A 23,780-nucleotide genomic window follows, 5' to 3' on the forward strand; every position below is an offset into this window, starting at 1 on the left:
CCCGGGGTCGCGGCAAACCTCGAAGGCGTTGGCGGGATGACCTCGACGCCTTTGACAGGAACTGGTGGGAGACGGGTCAAAACCGGGATACGTGGAAAGGGGGGAGGGAGGCCTTTGCCCAGCAGTGGGACACTCTAGGCTCATATAAATAAATAAATAAATAAATAAATAATAAATAAATAAAACCGTATACGTTTTAGCTCTGGAGGGTATAGTTCTATAACATTGTGTGTGTTAGTATCGTTTTTTTTACCGTGTTGTTTTCTTATTTAAATAAAGTGACTCCTAAAACGGCTAAAACATTAATCGTTGTTTGATTGACCTATTTACACTTCAATTTCGCTCTTTACCTACGAAAACGTAAAGCGAGAAATTAAACTGATCAAATTCCATTTACCCCGCAGGAAAAAATTACACGGTGTGTGATAATCTGATAATAGGTACCTTACCTTACCTCAAAACTAACCCAATAGAGCTCTAGAACAGTTATCTGTGAGGCCTCGACCTTGACCGTACACAATAAAATAAATATCTCGGCCACGTGCGATTTGCACGCATTTTTTTCTTGTTTTTGTCAGGAAATTAGTCTTGCATAAATCATAATAGGAACTTAGATATAACTCTTTGGTTTGTTCATGTTTGTATTGTTCAAATGTCGCTGTGGTCTATTTGTATGTTGTCAGAAGTAATGGATTTCTGAAACAATACATTAATGTTTAGTAATATTGTAGGTATAGCAATGTTAATTTTATTTATCTATTATATGCGGTTACATAAAAGAGTGACTTTACCAGTAAGATTCATTAAAATATTTAATTGAAATTTTATTCTACCTACTCGGTAAAAGTAATTTAAATGTTATATAAAATATAAAACTAATCATAATTATGTAAGTATTATGGAAATGAATATGGGAATGGTTATGGGTCTTGCTTTGGGAATGGCTAATGGCTACGGGTATCATAAAATGTGTAGTTTGCTCGGTTTTTTTTTTCGTGTGTAACTTTTACTCTCGTTGTAAGCTCACCTGGGCATGCCTCTTCATGTGTTTATTCAGCGACTGCGTGTGATTGTATCTATTCCCGCACACGCTACACTTATGCGCGCGTCTATGCTCGTGCGTCGCTATATGCAGCGTGAGCGCGCGGCGCGACTTGAACGCGCGCGCGCAGCCCGCGGCCGCGCATGCGTACGGGCGGGATGTGGTGTGCGATAACATGTGGGTGGAGAGCTTGTTGGTAGCGAAGAGCTTGCCGCATACTGGGCAGATGTAGGGTTTGACGCCTGGAAAAGAATGAAATATTTTAATACTTACGATTACGAAATGAGAGGTTTCATGTTACAGTCGAACCAAACTTCAATAATCTTCTTCCTCGCGTTATCCCGGCATTTTGCCACGGCTCATGGGAGCCTGAGGTCCGCTTGACTACTAATCACAAGAATTGGCGTAGGCACTAGTTTTTACGAAAGCGACTGCCATCTGATCTTCCAACCCAGAGGGAAACTAGGCCTTATTGGGATTAGTGGAACAAAATTTCAGTATAATTATTGGCTAAAAAAATTATGATGCCTATCGATTTCATTTTTATCCAGGATCAAAAACTAGCTAAAAAAATTTGCAAAAAGCCAACGACACGAGGTGTTCCCAGGCGGTCACCCATCCAAGTACTGACCTCGCCCGACGTTGCTTAACTTCGGTGATCAGACGAGAACCGGTGTATTCAACGTAGTATGGACGTTGGCGAATGATCAGCCGAAAAACATCATTACAAAAACACTATTGTGACGTCATTAGATTATAATCTTGGCCGATTGACAGAAATGTTTTTAGGGTTCCGTACCCAAAGGGTAAAAACGGGACCCTATTATTAAGACTCCGCTGTCCGTTCGTCTGTCTGTCTGTCACCAGGCTGTATCTCATGAACCGTGATAGCTAGACAGTTGAAATTTTCACAGATTATGTATTTCTGTTGCCGCTATAACAACAAATACTAAAAACAAAATAAAATAAATATTTAAGAGAGGCTCCCATAGAACAAACGTGATTTTTTTGCCGTTTTTTTTTTGCGTAATGGTACGGAACCCTTCGTGCGCGAGTCCGACTCTCACTTGGACGGTGTTTTTATATGATTGTCTTAGGGGTCATCCATTAATTACGTCACACGTTCGTTTAGGGGGAGGGAGGGGGTCAAGAAAATGTGACATATTGTGACATGGGGGAGGGGGGAGACACAAACTTTGTGACGTCACTTTAACTTCATCAGTAACCGAAATTTTTTTTTTTATTATTTTATTCGCTGTACATTTAAATAACAAGTTTTTAAAACGATAATCGTTTTTATTCTTTTAATTTTCTTTCCTAAGCAGTTTTGGGTTATAAAATTACTAATATTTATATCGTCAAAAATATTTTGATAAAATATTAATAATACTTAGGTACTTACTTAATTCGATTTGGCGATTTCGTAGAAAAAATGTGACGTCACACTAGGGGGGAGGGGTTTGCCAAATGTGACCAAATGTGACAAGGGGGGGGAGGGGTCAAAAAACCTAGAAATTCGTGTGACGTAATTAATGGATGACCCCTTATCAATCATTATCAATTATCATAAAATGTGGCATAACATAACAGTGCATGCCGATTGCCGATACAGTAGTGTTATTTAGTGCGATTCTAATCTAAATATGTAGGTACTAAACTTATGTACATGTAGGGTAGATTTTTTTAAGAGGCATTTAGGGCAGTTACCAAACCCCGTGCTACTACGCCAAAATAAGTTTTGTAGACCTTCCCTAACTATTTATTTGACGATGATTGGCATTTACAAATTTTGGAAACAATGTCTGCTAGAAAAAAAAAGGAGCCAATTAATTCCATTTTTATCCAGGATCAAAAACTAGGTAAAAAAATTAGTTCAAGCAAAAAGCCAACGACACGAGGTGTTCCCAGGCGGTCACCCATCCAAGTACTGACCTCGCCCGACGTTGCTTAACTTCGGTGATCGGACGAGAACCGGTGTATTCAACGTGGTATGGACGTTGGCGAATGGAGGAGCAAAAAAGATTACCATAAATAATACAATCTAATCTGGTTATGTCATTCATAACTGTTATCTTGGTTAAGTAGGTACCTACCTCTTGATTGTAGTTTGCAAATGGTTTCATTATAATAATAATAATAATAATAATAATATGGGGCAGTGGACCACAGTCCTTCGTCAACCAGGAGGCGGGGATGACCGACCTGGCCCACAGGATTTTATAAGGATTGAGCGAGGAATATTTCAGGGCGACAGTCTGAGTCCGCTATGGTTCTGCCTAGCTCTGAATCCCCTCAGCACCCTGCTGAAGGATTTGGGACTAGGTTGCCGGCTTCGGAGAGAGGGTGAAGTTATTTCTCACCTTCTGTACATGGATGACCTCAAATTATTTGCATCAAATACCCAAGGCTTGTTGGAGCTACTGAAAACCACCGAAGTCTTCAGTAGTGCCATCAACATGGAGTTTGGTGTCGATAAATGTGCGGTTATGCATGTACAGCGGGGGAAGGTTGTAAATTCAACAAATTTACAACTTTCTGAGACAATGTCTTTCAGGTCTATCTCTGAATCAGAGACCTATAAATACCTTGGTATGTCACAGTCGTTGGGTATTGAGGACGAGGGTATTAGACGGTCGGTGAAGGAGCGCTTTTTCAGTCGGCTCACAAAAGTCCTTAACAGTCTTTTGTCAGGAGGCAACAAAGTGCGCGCCTTCAACGCCTGGGTAATGCCTCTTCTCACATACTCCTTTGGCATACTAAGGTGGACTCAGACCGAGCTGGACGCCCTGGATCGGAGGGTCCGATCACTGCTCACCACACATCGCATGCTACACCCACGCTCGTCAGTTATGAGATTGTACATCCCACGGAAGTGTGGAGGCCGAGGCTTCCTAAACGCCAAGGATCTCCACAACCGCGAGGTGTACAATCTCAGGAATTATTTCCTTAACAACGAGTGTGGGATGCATCGTGATGTGGTGGCAGTAGACAGGAACCTCACGCCGCTCTCCTTGGCAAACGAGAACTGGCGCAAACCTGTGGTACTAAGTACTGCGGATCGCAAGGCGGCATGGGAGAGTAAGGCGCTACACGGGCGGTTCTACAAGGCCCTCACGGGACCCGATGTGGACCTGCTCGCGTCGGTGAACTGGTTACGATTCGGGGACCTCTTCGGAGAAACCGAGGGTTTTGCCTGTGCAATTGCGGACGAAGTGATGATGACGAACAACTATCGGAAATATATCCTGAAGGACGGTACGGTCGACATTTGTCGGGCATGCCGCCGTCCCGGAGAGTCACTCAGGCATATCATTTCCGGTTGTTCTCATCTTGCTAACGGTGAGTACTTGCACAGACATAATCTCGTAGCCAGGATTATTCACCAGCAACTTGCTCTTCTATACGGCCTTGTGGACCGCGAAGTACCGTACTACAAGTACTTACCTGCGCCTGTTCTCGAGAATGGTCGTGCCACGCTCTATTGGGATCGATCTATCATCACTGACAGGACTATTGTCGCCAATAAGCCTGACATCGTGCTGATAGACCGATCGCAGCGCCGGGTCGTGCTCGCCGACGTCACCATCCCCCATGATGAGAATCTCGTGAAGGCCGAGAAGGACAAGTCCAGCAAGTACCTAGACTTAGCTCATGAGATTACCGCCATGTGGGATGTTGACTCGACGATCATTGTTCCGATAGTCGTGTCAGCGAACGGTCTCATAGCGAAGAGTCTCGACCAACACCTAGAGAGACTCTCGCTGGGTGGTTGGATCAAGGGTCAGATGCAGAAGGCGGTAATTTTGGACACGGCGCGTATAGTACGTCGGTTCCTCACTCTGCGGCCCTGACCACCGGCAGCTTGGGCCCTGCCCCGCTGCCGGCGGCACTCTAGGTTAGGTTTTTTTATAATGTGTTTATATGTATTTTTTATTGTTTTGTAAGTGTTTTTATATTTTACTTTTATATTCATATTATAAAAATACCTAACTTAAGACGAAAAATAAATAAAGAGAATAATAATAATAAACGCGCACATTGTCGCAAACAATATTTTGGCCTCTGCTCAAAATGGATGTAGGGTTGGGTCCCGTGGTACTAAAGAGCTCCTCCTCACAGACATGACCATCTGCCAACAAATCCGGCGGACCAAGGGGGCCCTCTCAGCCGCTTGGATTGACTACAAGAAGGCCTATGATTCGGTGCCTCATTCATGGCTGGGGAGGGTCTTAGAGCTGTACAAAGTTGATGCAGCTTTGAGAGCCTTCCTAAGCGCGTGTATGGGGCAGTGGACCACAGTCCTTCGTCAACCAGGAGGCGGGGATGACCGACCTGGCCCACAGGATTTTATAAGGATTGAGCGAGGAATATTTCAGGGCGACAGTCTGAGTCCGCTATGGTTCTGCCTAGCTCTGAATCCCCTCAGCACCTTGCTGAAGGATTTGGGACTAGGTTGCCGGCTTCGGAGAGAGGGTGAAGTTATTTCTCACCTTCTGTACATGGATGACCTCAAATTATTTGCACCAAATACCCAAGGCTTGTTGGAGCTACTGAAAACCACCGAAGTCTTCAGTAGTGCCATCAACATGGAGTTTGGTGTCGATAAATGTGCGGTTATGCATGTACAGCAGGGGAAGGTTGTAAATTCAACAAATTTACAACTTTCTGAGACAATGTCTTTCAGGTCTATCTCTGAATCAGAGACCTATAAATACCTTGGTATGTCACAGTCGTTGGGTATTGAGGACGAGGGTATTAGACGGTCGGTGAAGGAGCGCTTTTTCAGTCGGCTCACAAAAGTCCTTAACAGTCTTTTGTCAGGAGGCAACAAAGTGCGCGCCTTCAACGCCTGGGTAATGCCTCTTCTCACATACTCCTTTGGCATACTAAGGTGGACTCAGACCGAGCTGGACGCCCTGGATCGGAGGGTCCGGTCACTGCTCACCACACATCGCATGCTACACCCACGCTCGTCAGTTATGAGATTGTACATCCCACGGAAGTGTGGAGGCCGAGGCTTCCTAAACGCCAAGGATCTCCACAACCGCGAGGTGTACAATCTCAGGAATTATTTCCTTAACAACGAGTGTGGGATGCATCGTGATGTGGTGGCAGTAGACAGGAACCTCACGCCGCTCTCCTTGGCAAACGAGAACTGGCGCAAACCTGTGGTACTAAGTACTGCGGATCGCAAGGCGGCATGGGAGAGTAAGGCGCTACACGGGCGGTTCTACAAGGCCCTCACGGGACCCGATGTGGACCTGCTCGCGTCGGTGAACTGGTTACGATTCGGGGACCTCTTCGGAGAAACCGAGGGTTTTGCCTGTGCAATTGCGGACGAAGTGATGATGACGAACAACTATCGGAAATATATCCTGAAGGACGGTACGGTCGACATTTGTCGGGCATGCCGCCGTCCCGGAGAGTCACTCAGGCATATCATTTCCGGTTGTTCTCATCTTGCTAACGGTGAGTACTTGCACAGACATAATCTCGTAGCCAGGATTATTCACCAGCAACTTGCTCTTCTATACGGCCTTGTGGACCGCGAAGTACCGTACTACAAGTACTTACCTGCGCCTGTTCTCGAGAATGGTCGTGCCACGCTCTATTGGGATCGATCTATCATCACCGACAGGACTATTGTCGCCAATAAGCCTGACATCGTGCTGATAGACCGATCGCAGCGCCGGGCCGTGCTCGCCGACGTCACCATCCCCCATGATGAGAATCTCGTGAAGGCCGAGAAGGACAAGTCCAGCAAGTACCTAGACTTAGCTCACGAGATTACCGCCATGTGGGATGTTGACTCGACGATCATTGTTCCGATAGTTGTGTCAGCGAACGGTCTCATAGCGAAGAGTCTCGACCATCACCTAGAGAGACTCTCGCTGGGTGGTTGGATCAAGGGTCAGATGCAGAAGGCGGTAATATTGGACACGGCGCGTATAGTACGTCGGTTCCTCACTCTGCGGCCCTGACCACCGGCAGCTTGGGCCAAGCCCCGCTGCCGGCGGCACCCTAGGTTAGGTTTTTTATAATGTGTTTATATGTATTTTTTATTGTTTTGTAAGTGTTTTTATATTTTACTTTTATATTCATATTATAACAAACCTAACGTAAGACGAAAAATAAATAAAGAGAATAATAATAAATTCTTTATTTACGACCATCGAGGATCATTTGTGTTAGTAATATAAATAGTGTTATCCTAGTGTTAGAACTACATAACTATCCTTAAAATAACTATATTTATTTATTTATTTCTGCGTGCGTGTATCAAGCAGCAGTTATTCAAGTACAGGCAATCGATTCTGCCTGCCAACATTCTCAGAATGCTGTTGGAGCTGGCCCTCACTCTGCGCACAAGGGATGTAGCTCGCTTGCGCATGGTGGTGTAGAAGCAGTCTACTCGCGCCTGCGCGAACATCCCCGATGCACTACAGAATTTGGGCAGCCCCATCAGCACTCTGAAAGCGTTGTTATATTGAACACGCAGAGCGCTGTACCGTTTATGAGTATAATCAGCCCACAGGTTGCTTGTGTAGAAAGTCGTACAGTAAGCCCTAAAAAGGGTGACTTTTACATCTTTGGAGCAGTGAGCAAACCTGCGGGCTATCATATTAGCTCTCACGGACAACGCTCTGCGTTCGCGTTCGATATCTATGTCGTCCTTAAGGTCAGAGGTTACCATGTGTCCCAAATATTTAAACTGATCCACTATTCGTAGCGGATGGCTATTTAGTTTGACACTTGGAAACTTGGGTGTAGCTTTACCTCTGACCTTAAAGACAACGCATTCGCTTTTGTTCACATTGTACAACAAACCGTGGCTAGATGCGTATTTTTCACATATAGAAATTAGCTTAGCCAATCCGCAGGCCGAGGCACTCAGTAACACCATATCGTCGGCGTAGCTCAGATTATTTACGCAAACTCCATCGATATGGCAGCCGATACGGGTGTTACTGAGCTCCTCTATCAGTGCGTTAATATAGAGATTGAATAGCCTCGGTGAGGTTAACCCGCCTTGCCGTACACCACATTCCAGGCCATATGGCTGTGAAAAGGATCCCGACCATCTGACGACATTAACCTGGTTGTGGTACCAGTATTTAAAAATTCCACTAATGTCAGGTGGCAAGTTAATGTCGTCAAGCTTCCGCCACAAGATGTTGTAGTGCACTAGGTCGAAAGCCTTAGAAAGGTCTAAGAAACAGGCATAGACAGCTGTTCGGCGGTCCGTGTAGTACCTGACGGTCTGTTTCAATGCCAAGATAGCGGATTCAGTCGACAGGCCTGGTTTAAATCCAAATTGATTGTCGTGAATTTTTAAACATCTGTCTAGTTGGCCATTGAGCAGACCGTCAAGCACCTTGGCTACTATGGTGGCAAGCGAAATCGGCCTATAGTTACACTTATCGCTCACGTCGCCTGTTTTGTTTTTTATTATAGGAACCACTACAGTTTTCATCATGTCAGCCGGCGAGTAAGTGTGTCCTATACAAAACGAGTAAAACATTGCTAACACTCGACTCACGTGCGGGCCGGCATGATGTAGATGCTCAACACTGAGACCGTCGTGGCCGGGCGACTTCCCTCTTGAAATAGAAGTTAAAGCCATTTTTACATCCTTTGCTGTAAATTGAGCGGTCGTCTCCCGTCCACAGGTCCCAGAGTCAGCCATAAAAGTCTGCGATGGCCCTAAAGGCGAATTGACTGTAAAGTGCTGCCTAAATACCTCAGCTATAGACCCGTTCTCGCTTATGATTATGATTGGTTTGGTTTGGTTTCATTTTACCTTATCAAAAATTTACAATTTAAAATCGCCAGTGTTATATTATGATGATATTTTTCACCAGACTAATCGCCAACGTCCATACCACGTTGAATACACCGGTTCTCGTCCGATCACCGAAGTTAAGCAACGTCGGGCGAGGTCAGTACTTGGATGGGTGACCGCCTGGGAACACCTCGTGTCGTTGGCTTTTTGCCTCAAACTAATTGTATTTTTAGCTAGTTTTTGATCCTCGGAATCGATTGGGATGATCAAAAACAATTTTTTGTCAAAATACTAATTTATGATGTTCTCATTGTTTTCAAAACCTGTTATTAATGTCAATCATCGTCAATTAAATAGTTAGGAAAGGTCTTATAAGAGACCGTTTAGCGTTAGCAGCAGCACGGGGACCGGTAACACCCCTCAACGCCTCTTTTAAAAACCTATCCTGCAGGTGCATTATATGCACTGTTATGTCACTTCATCTTTTTTTTATGATATAGGAGGCAAACTAGCAGACGAATCGCCTATGATAAGCGATTACCGTTACTCATGTTGTATGCCAAGATTACAATGTATCACTAATTGTGTCACAATACTGTTATTAGTGATAATATTTTTCGGTTAAGCATTCGCCAACGTCCATACCACGTTGAATACACCGGTTCTCGTCCGATCACCGAAGTTAAGCAACGTCGGGCGAGGTCAGTACTTGGATGGGTGACCGCCTGGGAACACCTCGTGTCGTTGGCTTTTTGCTACAACCAAAGCTACAACTAACTGTTAGAGATTTCTATATTTTTCCATCTCCATAACTATTTTTCTTTCTCTCTCTTATTTCTCTTTCTTTTATCTGATTTTAGAGCCTATAATGAACCTCGTGTCACCAAAGTAATTACCACAACATAGCTCAACTATTTTAATCAGGCGTCAATTCATGTCGTTGCGTGTATACTGTATTTACGCCTTAAATAAAGTTAAATAGACTACATCTTAAATCTTAATACTTGACTTAAGTATTAAGGTGTAGTCTGGTGTTCAAATGTTACTTAAGGGCTTTTTTCGATAATTGAGACATCTCCATAAATTCGAACTACAAACTGTCTGCAACAGTAGACTTTAATATAAATAATATAATCTAATCTGGTTATGTCATTCATAGCTGTTATTTTGGTTACCTCTTGTTTGTAGTTTGCAAATGGTTCCATTATGATTTTTTACCTTATCAATTTACAATGTAATGTCGTCAAAGTGTTATATTATGATGATATTTTTCACCCATCAATTCGCCAACGTCCATACCACGTTGAATACACCGGTTCTCGTCCGATCACCGAAGTTAAGCAACGTCGGGCGAGGTCAGTACTTGGATGGGTGACCGCCTGGGAACACCTCGTGTCGTTGGCTTTTTGCCTCAAGCTAATTGTATTTTTTTAGCTAGTTTTTGATCCTGAATAAAAGAGGAAACGAAGGGGATGATCAAAAACAATTTTTTGTCAAAATACTCATTTATAATTTATGATGTTCTCATTGTTTCCAAAACCTGTAATTAATGTCAATCATCGTCAATTAAATAGTTAGGAAAGGTCTCATAAGATCATTTAGAGTTAGCAGCAGCACGGGGACTGGTAACACCCCTCAACGCCCCTTTTAAAAACCTATCCTGCAGGTGCATTATATACACTGTTGTTACTTCTTTTTTTCATGATATAGGAGGCAAATTAGCAGACGAATCGCCTATGATAAGCGATAACCGTCACCCATGGACACCTGCAACACCATGATAATTGATAAGATATTCATATAAAACCATCTCTCAATCGCAAGCAAGAGGTAACCAAGGTGTATGCCAAGATTACAATGTAATGACGTCACAATACTGTTATTAGTGATAACATTTTTCGGCAAAGCATTCGCCAACGTCCATACCACGTTGAATACACCGGTTCTCGTCCGATCACCGAAGTTAAGCAACGTCGGGCGAGGTCAGTACTTGGATGGGTGACCGCCTGGGAACACCTGGTGTCGTTGGCTTTTTTGCCACAAACTGTTGTTAGAGATTTGCATATTTTTCCTTCTTCATAACTATTTTTCTTTCTCTCTCTTATTTATCTTTCTTTTATCTGATTTTAGAGCCTATAATGAACCTCGTGTCACCAAAGTAATTACAACGACATTGCTCAACTATTTTAATCAGGCGTATCAAAGGCGTATTGACACCTTGATGAATTGTCATGTCGTTGCGTGTATTAACGCTTAAATAAAGTTAAATAGACTACATCTTAATACTTGACTTGAGTATTAAGGTGAAGTCTGGTGTTCAAATGTTACTTAGGGGCTTTTTTTCGATAATTCAGACATCTTCATAAATTCGAACTTACAAACTGTCTGCAGCAGTAGACTTTTAGTCTAATAGTATGTTACCAACACTCCTAACTGTACATAGGTGGACCTTATTACAAAAGGCATAAGGTCTACCAATGTACAGTCACCTGCAATAGTATGTTACACAACGAACGCAGCAAAAATATCTGACACGATCTTATTTGTAGAGCCATATGAGCGCATCGCATAATTTTGCGGCCTTCGAAGAGTAACATATTATAGCAGGCGATAGTACCTTAGTTTAAAGTACCAGTACTAACCTGTATGAATCCTGATGTGGTCATTAAGGGTGTTTTTACATGAGAAGCTCTTGCCACACTCTGGGCAGTCATGGGGACGCTCACCTGTAATCATTTCAAGTTATTTACATTTATTATCGGATTATTAGGAGCGGTGGTGGCCGAGTGGATATGACGTCCGACTTTCAATCCGGAGGTCGCGGGTTCAAATCCTGGCTCGTACCAATGAGTTTTTCGGAACTTATGTACGAAATATCATTTGATGTTTACCACTAGCTTTTCAGTGAAGGAAAACATCGTGAGGAAACCTGCATACATCTGCGAAGAAATTCAAAGGTGTATGTGAAGTCCCCAATCCGCATTGGGCTAGCGTGGGGACTATAGCCCAAGCCCTCTCGCACATGAGAGGAGGCCTGTGCCCAGCAGTGGGACGTATATATATAGGCTGAAATGATGATGATGATGATGACATTTATTATCACCATTGTAATTTTCAGAACAGTGCAGGCCTTAAATAGTAGTCCTCCCCTCCAACTTGTCCCTAATTTCAACAATTGATCCTATAATTTATTTTTAATTTGTGATAAATTACACATCATAAAAAATTAGGTACAGTCACCTGCAATAATATGTTAAACGCCGCAAAAACATGTGATACACTCTTATGGCTCTATAAATAAGATTGTGGCAGATATTTTTGCGGCCTTCATTATGTAACATGTTATTGCAGGTGACTGTACCATCCATTCTGTTCAATCTAAGTGTCATTTTAGCACAAAAATAAACCAGAACCAGACAGATTATGTAGATTTGTCTATGAAACATTTTAGTATTTTGCAGACTTTAATAGGAAAGGGGGCCCATTTTCCTCTCTGTTTATATAACTTACATAATTTGATGTATATTAACCATAGCTATGCACCTAAGTTTGATTCTATTCGATTTTTAGATTAATGTAAAAGTTAATTGAGAGCAAAAAAAGATTCGTGCAAATTTTTTAATGCTCCCAATTCTTATAATAATTAAAAATTCGATAAAGTCAATGAGGACTATGTTTGTATGAAAACCCATTTCGCGCGGGTCCTCCACTTTCGTCTTAACAAGCACAGCTCAGTACAGCACAGGTAAGCATTCCTTACTTACCGCTATGAGTCCTAACATGGGTCGCTAAGTTAGTATTTGTTGTGAATGTTTTATCACAGCCCGGCACTGGGCAGGCTTTCCGGGGTCTTCTACAATGTCTTGTAGCTAGCCAGCGAGTCAGCAGCAAGGCTCCGCAGATAGGGCAGGGCCAGTCCCGCTCGCCTAGGTGCCTTTTGCTGAAATGTTGAAGCTTTGGTTCAAAATTTAAAGTAATAGAATAACTTAAGAGTGTAGAGTAAAAATAAGATTTATTTTCTCAATAATTTCTTTGGAGATGACTTATAGTTCTACACTTTCTATTTAAAATATAGCTAATTTTAACTACTTACTCTGATTTCTTTTTATGATTGTACTAGTACGAAGCTTTTAATGCAAAAAAGCACTAGTGTATTCATGAATACCTAGTATTCATAAAATTATAAATAAATAAATACATATACACTGTAAGAAGTTCAAATAATTCAAAAAGATGCAGCAATAAAGTCGAATTTGAAATAGTAAGTTTGCCTTTCTATTTCAAGTTAGCAAACAATCTTTAAGAAATTAGATTTGTTTTATTGAACTTTTATCAGGAGCTAAACAAAAGAGTAATAATTTGGCACTTACACATGCAGTGTATAATTAAATTTTCTAGTAAACACTTTTTTACAGTATTGGCAAGTATGAGCCACAGGCGGCGCCCAATGTTTGCAACGGCGTTTAGAACCACATTGAGGACACTGAACATTTTCTGTTACCAATTCTATGTGTTTTCCACCCTGATTGTTCACACTACCCTTAACTGGCTGAATCAACTCTGAATCTACGCTCTCCTCTTGAGAAAAACAAACGGTGTCGTTCGGGACGCCGCATTCCGAATTTGAAACTTCTTTTTTCTCATAATTTCTAATGGCCAGTATTTCATTAGATTTTTCACATTTATTTAAAAAGTTAATCGTCGTGTCAAGATCTGTGAGACACTGTAGGCAAATAGAAGCCGGTCCCCCGTCGTCTAAAGCGATTTTTAGTTTTGTGTGTTTAACTAGTTTATCATAAGGACATGATCCCTTCTGCTTTCTGAACAGCGAGAATATAGTATCTTGACGTTGAAAGCATATTCTACAAACGTTATCATCACCGTATTCATTCATTATTTAATTATTTATCACAAAAAATCAAACACTGAAAGTACTGTAATGTAATTAAATGCGTAAACTAAACATGAAATTGCGCGAAATATGTCATAACTAAACTGTCAAAGTGACATTTAACTGCGATGCGTTCTGAAATGGGTCAAATTACTTTAAAATGCCACAAGGGTTTTTGAACCAGCATAGGAACCAAATTCATGGCAGCGAATTTTATGGCCCAGACTGTGCAAGTGTTATTTAAACGTCCATTAATTTTATTTATTTCAAATAATTTCATAGAAGTTTGTCGTTTAAAATAACACTTGCACAGTCTGGGCTATTAAAATCGCTGTCAACTTAGCTTGGTCTAACTCTAACTTATCAGTTTAACGAGAAAACGCAATTAATCCAACTGTTTAGCAAAATAATGAGTAAATACGTTATTATTAATCAATCAAGCCGGATAATCAATCGATTTATTGTCAGTTTTGTTTTTCCGTTACACAATTCTATAAATAAATTTATGCCTATTCCAAGTTTTCCAAGTTTATCTCATGTATCACCCACAATGAGTCAAGGCAGACGAATTAGCACTGCAGTTTAGGTAGTCCCGCAACAGTGAGAGCGGGAAAGTGATCGCCGTATTATTTGGTAACCGCGGACGCGATCGGCATTTGCGATGTGCGACAGGCACGGATTGGAGCGGACTAGATTTTTTTTATATCAGCGATGATAAATATTATAATGTAGTGTTTATTTTAATGTTTGTTACTCCATATCTCCGTCATTACTGTACCGATTTTGAAAATTCTTTTTTTTATTGTATATTTAAACGTACAGATTGGTACCGATTTAGTCAAAACTCAGTTCTGTTGATGGGATCCATTAGGAATCGAGGGACTCCTCAAATCTTAAAGGCGTACATATAGTGAATTTCAAAAAAGTGACATTTGTTTTAAGAGGAACTGCTGATGATGATCAGAACGGAACTCTTCAACGACGCATAGCTCACATTTGGCGATTTATCCTCTTCGTTATGTTTGTTAAGCAAGTCAAGTTTTCAAGCCACGTATATCCTCAAGTCCAAGATTCATGAATCCAATCAATATCCATTTTTGCATTAGGTAGGTACGTATTAGATATACCTACCACCTACCTTTACCCGTCCCTGATATTTTCGGTACCTACCTATATAGTTTGCGGAAGAACTACCGCGTGAGTAACGTTAGGTATATCTTCAAGTCCAAGATTAACTTTCGTGGTTATCACACTGAATTGATGCGAATTCGCACACCGCCCCGTCGTATGAGCGTGACAACGTTATGTGTGTAGTGTGTACCTTATATTATATAGCGATGTCCCACCAGAGCGAGCGACATGTGAATTCGCATCCAATGTTTAGACCGCCTTAAGGTATCGAAGCGGTACTGAATTCCTGTTCAAGCCAAGTCCGGCCCTGCCGCGTTACAATTTTCTCCCGATTACGTTCTTGATAAATTAGTATGCACAACGCACTCATGTTACAAGAATGACGGCAGCAAGCTACGCGCACGTTTTTAACTAGCCCATCCCCCTTCCAAATTTAACCTTCTACCTTCCACACAAGATTCAAATCAGAGTAGCAAGAAATTCGGAAGAATTTAGATGCATTTGCCTATGGTCCAACGCAAGGACGATTCCGGTATGAGTGAAAACAGGACGATGGCTACATACTAATGGGTTGCTCTCTAAGTTATAAGTATGGGTAGCGAGGGACCACCTCACTCCGTTCCCGATTGGTTCTCGCGCCAACCGGCCGCAATGAGGTTTACAGTAGTGAGTATCTGAGGAGTGCAGTGAAGTGAAGTTATGATCTTAAGTGAAGTGTTAAGATAAGTTATCCAGCATCGCCTCGTCTTATTCAACTGTAAACCAGCCACTGGGAACTCAACTATCACGGAACGGCCTCAGTTCCAGTCTTTTCAGATGCCAATGCCAATCTCAAGTCAATCAAATCATCATCAAAGAACCATCTTTGACTTCGCACAGTTCTTTGATTTTCCGAGTATTTTTAAGTACAGACATTTCTTTCATGGTTTTTTTTTATCGCTGTATGGGTCTATCACTTTTGTGTATCATAAATCTTAAAGGAAGAGGCTTAAAACAAATATTTCATCGTATACGGCCATGTATTGCTGGGGTGAGAGCAATCAGCGATAAGGGAAAGCAAGATGCAAGCGCCTTTTCCACCTAGTGCTGATGTAAATGTGGTTCTATCAGTTTGTGTTGAGGCGAGGTGTTGCTGTGTCGTGTGTCGATCAAATGTGATAAGTGATAACATATAGTGACAAACCCCGTGTGTTTCAGATCGCGGTGTTGTGCGCTTGCGTGGTCCTCGCCGCGGGCGACGGTGTCCGAACAAAGGCCAAGCTCCTCGGGAAACTCGCAGCCAAGATCAAGCATCACAAACGTGGAGTCTTCTCCGCCGCACCCCCGTATAAGTACGGCCACGATATCCCTCACGTTACCCACTCTATTCTAAAACCTATTGTAGTTTCGTATCCACCAACAGCTTCTGTGCATTCAGTGAAAGTGCCTTTAAAACATCCTTTAACCCATCACTATCCTGTTCAAGCTGGCCATAAAATACCTTTACATTCACATTCATACGCGCACAAATTCCCGCATACTAAGTTGAGGCCAGATCAGCATTTCCATCATCATCATCACCACGTTGCGCCGAGGCCTGTGGTGCCGATTCTACCGGCTCATGCTGTCCCAGCTGCTCCGGTTATTCCTACATTACCTGTCCCTATCCCTCAACCGTCAGTTGTTATTCCCCGTCCCATTCCAGCGCCGTCTCCTCCAGTAGCCCCAATCATTCCTGCTACTCCTCAATTCTTTCTGCCACAGAACCATGTTCATTTTAAACCCGCACTTCCTGCTCCCGTCCCGATTCAACCAGCTCCAGTGGCGCCCTTATACCCTTATGCTCCACAATACTCTTACGCAATTAGGCCTGGTAACGCAGTTCAGACTTCATACTTCGCAACATACCCTAGATATCCTTTATCATTCCACCAGTCCTTAGTGCCTTTCGCTCAACCTGCTCCAGCGGTACATCTAGCACCGTCAGTAGCTCCAGCAGCCGGCCCTGTCTTTTTGGAGCGCCCACAGGAGCCGCATTTCCACGTTTTGCCGCAAGCACACGCGCACGGAGTCGTAGAGCAACCTACGCCTGCCGTGGCTGTTGAGCATCATCAGTTCTTGCATCCGACTGCTGTTCCTCAGCCAACGTTATTACATGCGCACCCTACAGTGGTCCAAGAACACCCAGGTGTCCATGAATACCCTACGGTCTTACAGCAGCACCCTACGGTACTTCAAGCAGCACAACCAACAGTCCACGTTGATCATAACGGCTGGGCGCCAGTTCCACACAGTCACGATGTAAACCATGTTCACCAAGAAGGCCACTTCCATCAAGATCTCGTTCCAACTCAAGAAACCCACTTCGGTCACGACTTCACCCAAGAACAAGGTCAACAAGTCTTCGAGCACCATACTGGGGAGGAACAATACCATGAATACCAGCACCAGCTACAACATCATATCCAACAACAAATAGAACAAGCGCAGTACGAGCAGAACTTGCATAATCACCAATTGGGTCAGCCAGAATATCCGCAAAACCATGACTTTTCACAAGGCCACGATTTCTCACAAGGGCAGGACATTTCACAACATGGTCATGACTTTTCACAGCATGGTCATGACTTTTCACAACATGGCCACGACTTTTCACAAGGGCAGGACTTCTCACAACATGGCCACGATTTTTCACAAGGGCAGGACTTCTCACAAAATGGCCACGACTTTTCACAAGGGCAGGACTTCTCACAACATGGTCACGATTTCTCACAGCATGGCCAGGACTTTTCTCACACACAGGAGCAGCCACACCAAGAATATGGGGCTCCACAACAGTTGGAGGGTCGGAGTGAAGAGGGGGATGAACCACAGAGATTCCATAATCACATCCCATTAGGATTGCAGCCGCCTTTGGACCGTCCACTGGACCATTTCCGGTAGCCATACTGTCACAATTAGGGCCTTAATTTAGCGCTAAAATGATCTTACAGCGGTCTTTGGACATAGACAGGAGTAGCTCACTCCGCGATTTAGTCGCTTTGCTACAGGTAGCTAAAAGTACATCCGTTCCACACCAATTTTGGTGGCTAGCCATAAGTCGCGCGTGGCGCTGTCGCCACCTAGCGGCCATATCTGTCCTGATCGTAACAGACGCGTTTTGTTAGAGAGTGAGTCTTCTGTACCTAGTAGGTACTATTATTTATTCTGTGACACAGACTCAATTAGACTCCGCTCAAACTACCGCTGCACGGCGGTCTGTGTAAAGTTAGCTCTGTCCGACTATAGTGTCAACAGTCAACCTGATACTATAGGTATCTCCATTCTTCTACTCTTGTCGATTTGCTTTCTGTATCTATAGGTAGGTGGTTTGCTAACATTGGAAATCTAATCTATTTTAACATAAGCGGAAATAAGACATATTCAATACAATTTCAATATAATCCCTCATACGGTGGCCAAAAAATAAGTGCATTCCCGTTGCCAGGGAGGTTTTGGGATTATACTGAGCAACTTTTACTATGGGACCAACCCCGAAATCGCGAAAAAATTTTTACCCTCCCATAGAAAATGGACCAGCCAAAATGAAAAAGCCAAATTTTATTTTCGTAAAATTTTTAAACTTAAAAAAAAAACTCAAAACCTCCATGGCAACGGGAATGCACTTATTTTTTGGCCATCCTGTATATTAACGGTTAACGCGCTGTAGAATGGCCCAGACGTTTAGCAATTTTAGCATTTATTTGCATTATAAGTTGATTGATTTTTTTGTGATACATTGAGTAAGTCACTGCGTACATATTGCCTAACTGTATTTACACGTACGATTAACTTAGTTTTAAGCTATTTATTTATTTGATAAATAAAATCAATTCACTTGTGTATTTTTAATTTCATTCCCTTCCAATGACATTCCATAATTATTGTTATGCTGACTTTAAATAACATATAGCTACTAAGAACTTATCTTAGGGGTCATCCATTAATTACGTCACACGAATTTCTAGGTTCTTTGACCCCTCCCCCCCCCCCCTTGTCACATTTGGCAAACCCCTCCCCCCTAGTGTGACGTCACATTTTTTCTACGAAATCGCCAAATCGAATTAAGTAAGTACCTAAGTATTATTAATATTTTATCAAAATATTTTTGACGATATAAATATTAGTAATTTTATAACCCAAAACTGCCTAGGAAAGAAAATTAAAAGAATAAAAACGATTATCGTTTTAAAAACTTGTTATTTAAATGTACAGCGAATAAAATAATTCAAAAAAAAATTTCGGTTACTGATGAAGTTAAAGTGACGTCACAAAGTTTGTGTCTCCCCCCTCCCCCATGTCACAATATGTCACATTTTCTTGACCCCCTCCCTCCCCCTAAACGTGTGACGTAATTAATGGATGACCCCTTAGGACGCACAATTAATCTCTACTGCAGCTATCGAAACTGGGGCTACAACTAAAATGCCCCACTTTATATGTGTCTTTGCTACAAAGTAGTACCTAAGTAGTAGAACCAAAAGGCTGAGTATTAATCACGTAATTATTGTAAATGACCAATTTTATAAGTCATTCGGTAAATTTCAACTCAATGCCCAATGCCCAAGTTAATCATTTTAGATAGATAGCCACATGGCCACATGTATGTCTACAAATGGTCCAAATAGTTACATTAAAGTTTTATCAATTGCTAAACAGCCGCAATTTGGCTGTCACCTGCCGCAGTTTAAACATGGTATAATAATATACTCCGCCTGGTACTCCATTCCCGTCTTTTCTAGGTCACCTAACTGACACGGGCCTACGTCATCATGCGACAGCGCTATATGATAATATGCGATAGCGCTATATATAGCGGCCATGTTGTTGTGACGTAGGCCCGTGTCACTCTGGGAATGGAAGACCATGTTTTATTAGACTATGAGTTTAAATAAATAGCGACAAGATTTCTGTCCGCCGCGCATATATGTATAACAGCATAACCGCGCATTGGAAAACAGTTTGAATTTGGAATCTAGTCGCGTGATAATACGGTAAGCAATTGAATGAGTTTTCTAATAGCTGCCATTAGCTGCTAGAGTTAGACCAAACTAAGTTTGCAGCGATTTTTATAGCATGGACGATGTTAAAAAAAAAAACTCTAGTTATGTAATACTTCCTGTTCATTACACTCGACATTATTCCTATATTGGTCGCCCTTTTGATATTTGACAGGCGATCTTGTACCTACAGTCGCCATCAGATATATCGGAGTGGCCAAGGTGCTCATAAACATCCGAACACGCCTCTATTGACAAGGCGTTGAGTGCGTGTTCAGATTTTATGAATGAAAATTTTTCTGACATTGTAGATTTGCGAGTTGGTCAGATTTAGGATACCTATTTGCCATATATCAGTACTGTCCACTCTGTCCAGTACATTGTACAATTTGTACACATACAAGTAAAATAGCGTAGTTATATGTCCGCAGCTGCTCGAATTTGAACCGTAAGTCTTAGATCCTAAGGCTGAAATGTGAAATTAAGTTTAGTTTTATAGTTAATATCCGCGTTAGCCTTATTTAGGACACACGTGCTAAAGTGACCAAGCCCTTACAAATAAAAGGCAGTGTTATGTGTTCAAGTCCGTTTAGTAAAATATGACGTTATTATATTAGGGATATGTAGAACATAAAGGTCTGTAATTGTAATCGTAGCTATCTACTGAGTGAAAATTACATTATTTAATTTATTTATTAACATTAGATTTAAAGCGATTGCATACAATCTCATACAGTTTTTGGAAAATGTTCATTGAGTTCGTGAGCTCTGCTCTACACTTCACTCACAGAGCCACTAGTAGGTAATAGAGCTAGACCAAGAGAAGTCTGCAGCGATTATTTATATTTGATAGCACATTGCACTCAGTGCAAGTGTTATTTATACGTCATAATTTCATAGAAGTTTGACGTTTAAAATAACACTTGCACTGCGTGTGCTATCAAAATCGTTGCAGACTTCTCTTTGGTCTAACTAGAATATTTGGAAATCTCCCAGGCGATCTTAGGGCGCGGTCACACTGGCTAGACTACGGAAATTGAAACGGGCCCAGTACCTAACCCAGTCCAATCGTGATTTACCGATCAATACGAGGCACACGTTGACGCGAGTAAGACTATACAATAAAGACCACGCCACGGCGAGTTACAAAACTTGGAACGAACACCGTACTGTACGGTTACCATCAGTTTGTCACTGACATAAACGCCGTCGAGAACGTAATTTACTTTCTATACATCTCGCTCGCACTCGCATATTAGTGCAAACGGGACGTATAGAAAGTAGGGGAGAAGGGGGCAGCTATCACTGGAGGCAGCTTAGAACAAATGCGTTTTAAAATGTATTTTTGATGCGATAGTGATACAAATCCATATTTTGGGCTTGCAACATCGACCCACACAACTGTCACCTGACATTTTTGAAGTTTGACAGAACATGAACGAACCAGTAGCTTATTTTGTTTTCGATGCTACCCGTTAGCGGTATTTGTGCAGATTTGTAAGGTTTCTCAGGCTGTATTTGAAGGAAGTGGTTAGTGAAACCTAATTTATTAGATAGAACAATCTATTATGTTTAGTGACGAAGGATGAATAATCAAAATTTGCAATGTTTCTACAAAATAACGACGTTTATTTTTTTAAGTAGGTGTTGGGGTAGTTATGAAAAATAAATAGGAGGCAGTTTTGATCAGCAGTCTGTTCAAAACTACCCCGGCTATAAGAAATGTTCATAACTGCCCCGATATTGACTGGCATTTGGTATGTAAATTGAAACCGTAATAATATTTTAGTTATTTTAGTAAATGCTAATAATGCATTTACCTAAATTCCATGAACTAAGTGGTTCAGTAATTATTACGTTTAGTCATGTTTAATATAATATGATTTATTTGTTAACAGGTAAAAATGGTAAGGAATTATAAAAATAAAGAGAATCACATCACATAGAACCAAAATATAATAAATACTCATATAATCCGCTGTTAAAACATTATTGGGGTAGTTTTGAAAAATGGTATGTGCAAAACTGCCTCAAGGGGGTAGCTTTAGTAAGATTTCAATACTTTTCAAATGTACCCCCACTGAGGCACCTATGAACACTCCAAAAAACATGAATGTACAAAACTACCCCATCTCTGTTGTAACTGCAAATTATACGAGTAAACTGTTAACACGATTATTTCTAGTGACAAATTGTGCCAAGTACCGATAAAAAAAACGCGTATATCTCGATATTATTGCCCTTACAGCCCATTTTTCAAATCTGCCCCATGTAAGTTCAAAGCTACCCACTCTTGGGGCAGTATCGAACATTATTCCTTGAGTTGTAAAAATCTAATTTGTACTATTATCTTTAGCATTATATATGTGCAAATACAGTAATTACATAGGTTAATAACGTAGGTTATTGTGTAGAGGCTTAAAACTGGTTTCAATAAGTAATATTTTGAACTATGACAATTAATGTAAAAAGTGTACCAGGCTGCCCCCCTCTCCCCTAAATTACGTTCTCGACGGCGTTTATGTCAGTGACAAACTGATGGTAACCGTACTGCTCACATTTCGTGTATAATACCGAATGCGCTTGCGTCGTCGATCTTGGCCAAATACCCAGACTAGTTGGACAGAGAGTCCATTTTTATACTACACCGGTCCCGGTGCCAAAAAAGCATATGGCTCGCTTGGTGGAAAGCCTTTTGCCATCGCCTATTGTACCTAATTCAATTATTTTGCCTCTTGTAAAACGGCCTTTCTTTCTATTTTGTCATCATGCCCGCAAAAAATAGAGAATTAATCTATCTATACATATAATAAAGCTGAAGACGGTCGAAAGTCTGTACATGGAAGATATTTGAAAAAAAGTTGGCTGGGGATACTTAGAATCGATAACAGAACACGTTCCAAAAGTTTTTAGAATTTTTGTCTGTTTGTCTGTTTATCTGTTTATCTGTTTGTCTGTTTATTTGAACGCGCATCACGTGAAAACGGCTGGACGGATTTTGATGAAAACTTTACTAATCTGTCGAGAAAATCCCCGGCCAGGTTATAGGCTATAAAAATTCAACCCCTTAAAGGGGGGGTAGCCATAACACTCGATTGACTTAAGTTTGCCCCTGAATCTTATGGCGCTACTAAGGAAGGAGGGGCAAACTTTTTTCACATATGTGCTACCACTATTGAGTACCCTGGTAAACTAACAGATGGAGCTGAATTTAATACGTTGTGACATGAATAAGCCACCGACGAAAGATTTTGCCAAATTAACTCTAAGTTTAGAAGACACGGATATCAACAAAAATAATTGAATAATTATGTTGATTTAATAAATTAATAATATATCGAAAAATGTTCGCGCTCGCTTCGCTCGCATTTTCAATAACTTTCTAAGATATGGCGACTGCAGCAGCATTACTCTGTTGCAACGTTGCTGCTGCAGCACTGTCAATTTTCGTGATAAAATGATGTGACTGACTACCATACTAAAAGTAAAAATGTACAACTGTCTAACTGCCTATCAAATTGGGTTTTTATATCGAAAAATTTTCGCGCTCGCTTCGCTCGCGTTTTCTATTACTTTCTAAGATATGACGACTGCAGCAGCATTACTCTGTGGCAACGTTACTGCTGTAGCACTGTCAATTTTCGTGATAAAATGATGTGACTGATTTCCATACTAAAAGTAAAAATGTACAACTGTCTATCAAATTGCGTTTTTATATCGAAAAGTTTTCGCGCTCGCTTCGCTCGCGTTTTTAATCACTTTCTAATATATGGCGACTGCAGCAGCATTACTCTGTTGCAACGTTACTGCTGCAGCACTGTCAATTTCCGAATAAAATGATGTGACTGATTTCCATACTAAAAGTAAAAATGTACAACTGTCTATCAAATTGCGTTTTTATATCGAAAAATTTTC

The 23,780-nt window shown here is 41.5% G+C and overlaps 2 protein-coding genes and 6 non-coding genes across 8 annotated transcripts; 5 read left to right on the top strand and 3 right to left on the bottom strand.

Moving 5' to 3' along the window:
• Window positions 1–450: 450 nt before the first annotated feature.
• LOC134796832 (gastrula zinc finger protein XlCGF8.2DB-like) lies at window positions 451–13,746 on the bottom strand. Its single transcript, XM_063769044.1, has 5 exons — window positions 13,196–13,746; window positions 12,590–12,765; window positions 11,468–11,551; window positions 1,028–1,284; window positions 451–696 (listed from the first exon to the last, which is right to left on the bottom strand). The coding sequence occupies exons 1-5, from the start codon at window positions 13,717–13,719 to the stop codon at window positions 649–651; spliced, it is 1,089 nt and encodes a 362-aa protein (XP_063625114.1). The 5' UTR covers window positions 13,720–13,746; the 3' UTR covers window positions 451–648.
• LOC134797193 (5S ribosomal RNA) lies at window positions 1,625–1,743 on the bottom strand. Its single transcript, XR_010145053.1, has one exon. It is a non-coding gene; the product is annotated as a 5S ribosomal RNA (ribosomal RNA).
• Window positions 2,926–3,044, bottom strand: LOC134797185 (5S ribosomal RNA). The gene has a single exon (XR_010145045.1). It is a non-coding gene; the product is annotated as a 5S ribosomal RNA (ribosomal RNA).
• LOC134797190 (5S ribosomal RNA) lies at window positions 8,912–9,030 on the top strand. Its single transcript, XR_010145050.1, has one exon. It is a non-coding gene; the product is annotated as a 5S ribosomal RNA (ribosomal RNA).
• On the top strand, window positions 9,457–9,575 carry LOC134797191 (5S ribosomal RNA). Its single transcript, XR_010145051.1, has one exon. It is a non-coding gene; the product is annotated as a 5S ribosomal RNA (ribosomal RNA).
• LOC134797192 (5S ribosomal RNA) lies at window positions 10,111–10,229 on the top strand. The gene has a single exon (XR_010145052.1). It is a non-coding gene; the product is annotated as a 5S ribosomal RNA (ribosomal RNA).
• On the top strand, window positions 10,738–10,856 carry LOC134797186 (5S ribosomal RNA). Its single transcript, XR_010145046.1, has one exon. It is a non-coding gene; the product is annotated as a 5S ribosomal RNA (ribosomal RNA).
• Window positions 13,747–15,139: 1,393 nt separating the features above from the next.
• LOC134797018 (bromodomain-containing protein 4-like) lies at window positions 15,140–17,778 on the top strand. The gene is made up of 3 exons (XM_063769215.1): window positions 15,140–15,513; window positions 16,045–17,347; window positions 17,525–17,778. The coding sequence occupies exons 1-3, from the start codon at window positions 15,439–15,441 to the stop codon at window positions 17,767–17,769; spliced, it is 1,623 nt and encodes a 540-aa protein (XP_063625285.1). The 5' UTR covers window positions 15,140–15,438; the 3' UTR covers window positions 17,770–17,778.
• Window positions 17,779–23,780: the final 6,002 nt, after the last annotated feature.

The sequence above is a fragment of the Cydia splendana genome, chromosome 14 (genome assembly GCF_910591565.1).
Source record: "Cydia splendana chromosome 14, ilCydSple1.2, whole genome shotgun sequence".
Lineage (NCBI taxonomy): Eukaryota > Metazoa > Arthropoda > Insecta > Lepidoptera > Tortricidae > Cydia > Cydia splendana.

What these genes read in the sequence shown, in the direction of transcription:
- LOC134796832 (XM_063769044.1), bottom strand. Translation starts at nt 13,719, where the DNA reads ATGAATGAATACGGTGATGATAACGTTTGTAGAATATGCTTTCAACGT. An exon ending in TTTAATTATACACTGCATGT is followed by an intron (nt 12,766 to 13,195) that starts GTAAGTGCCAAA and finishes TCAACATTTCAG; the next exon opens with CAAAAGGCACCTAGGCGAGC. An exon ending in CCATGTTAGGACTCATAGCG is followed by an intron (nt 11,552 to 12,589) that starts GTAAGTAAGGAA and finishes AAATGATTACAG; the next exon opens with GTGAGCGTCCCCATGACTGC.
- LOC134797018 (XM_063769215.1), top strand. Translation starts at nt 15,439, where the DNA reads ATGGGTAGCGAGGGACCACCTCACTCCGTTCCCGATTGGTTCTCGCGC. An exon ending in CCGCAATGAGGTTTACAGTA is followed by an intron (nt 15,514 to 16,044) that starts GTGAGTATCTGA and finishes CGTGTGTTTCAG; the next exon opens with ATCGCGGTGTTGTGCGCTTG. An exon ending in CTTGCATAATCACCAATTGG is followed by an intron (nt 17,348 to 17,524) that starts GTCAGCCAGAAT and finishes ATTTTTCACAAG; the next exon opens with GGCAGGACTTCTCACAAAAT.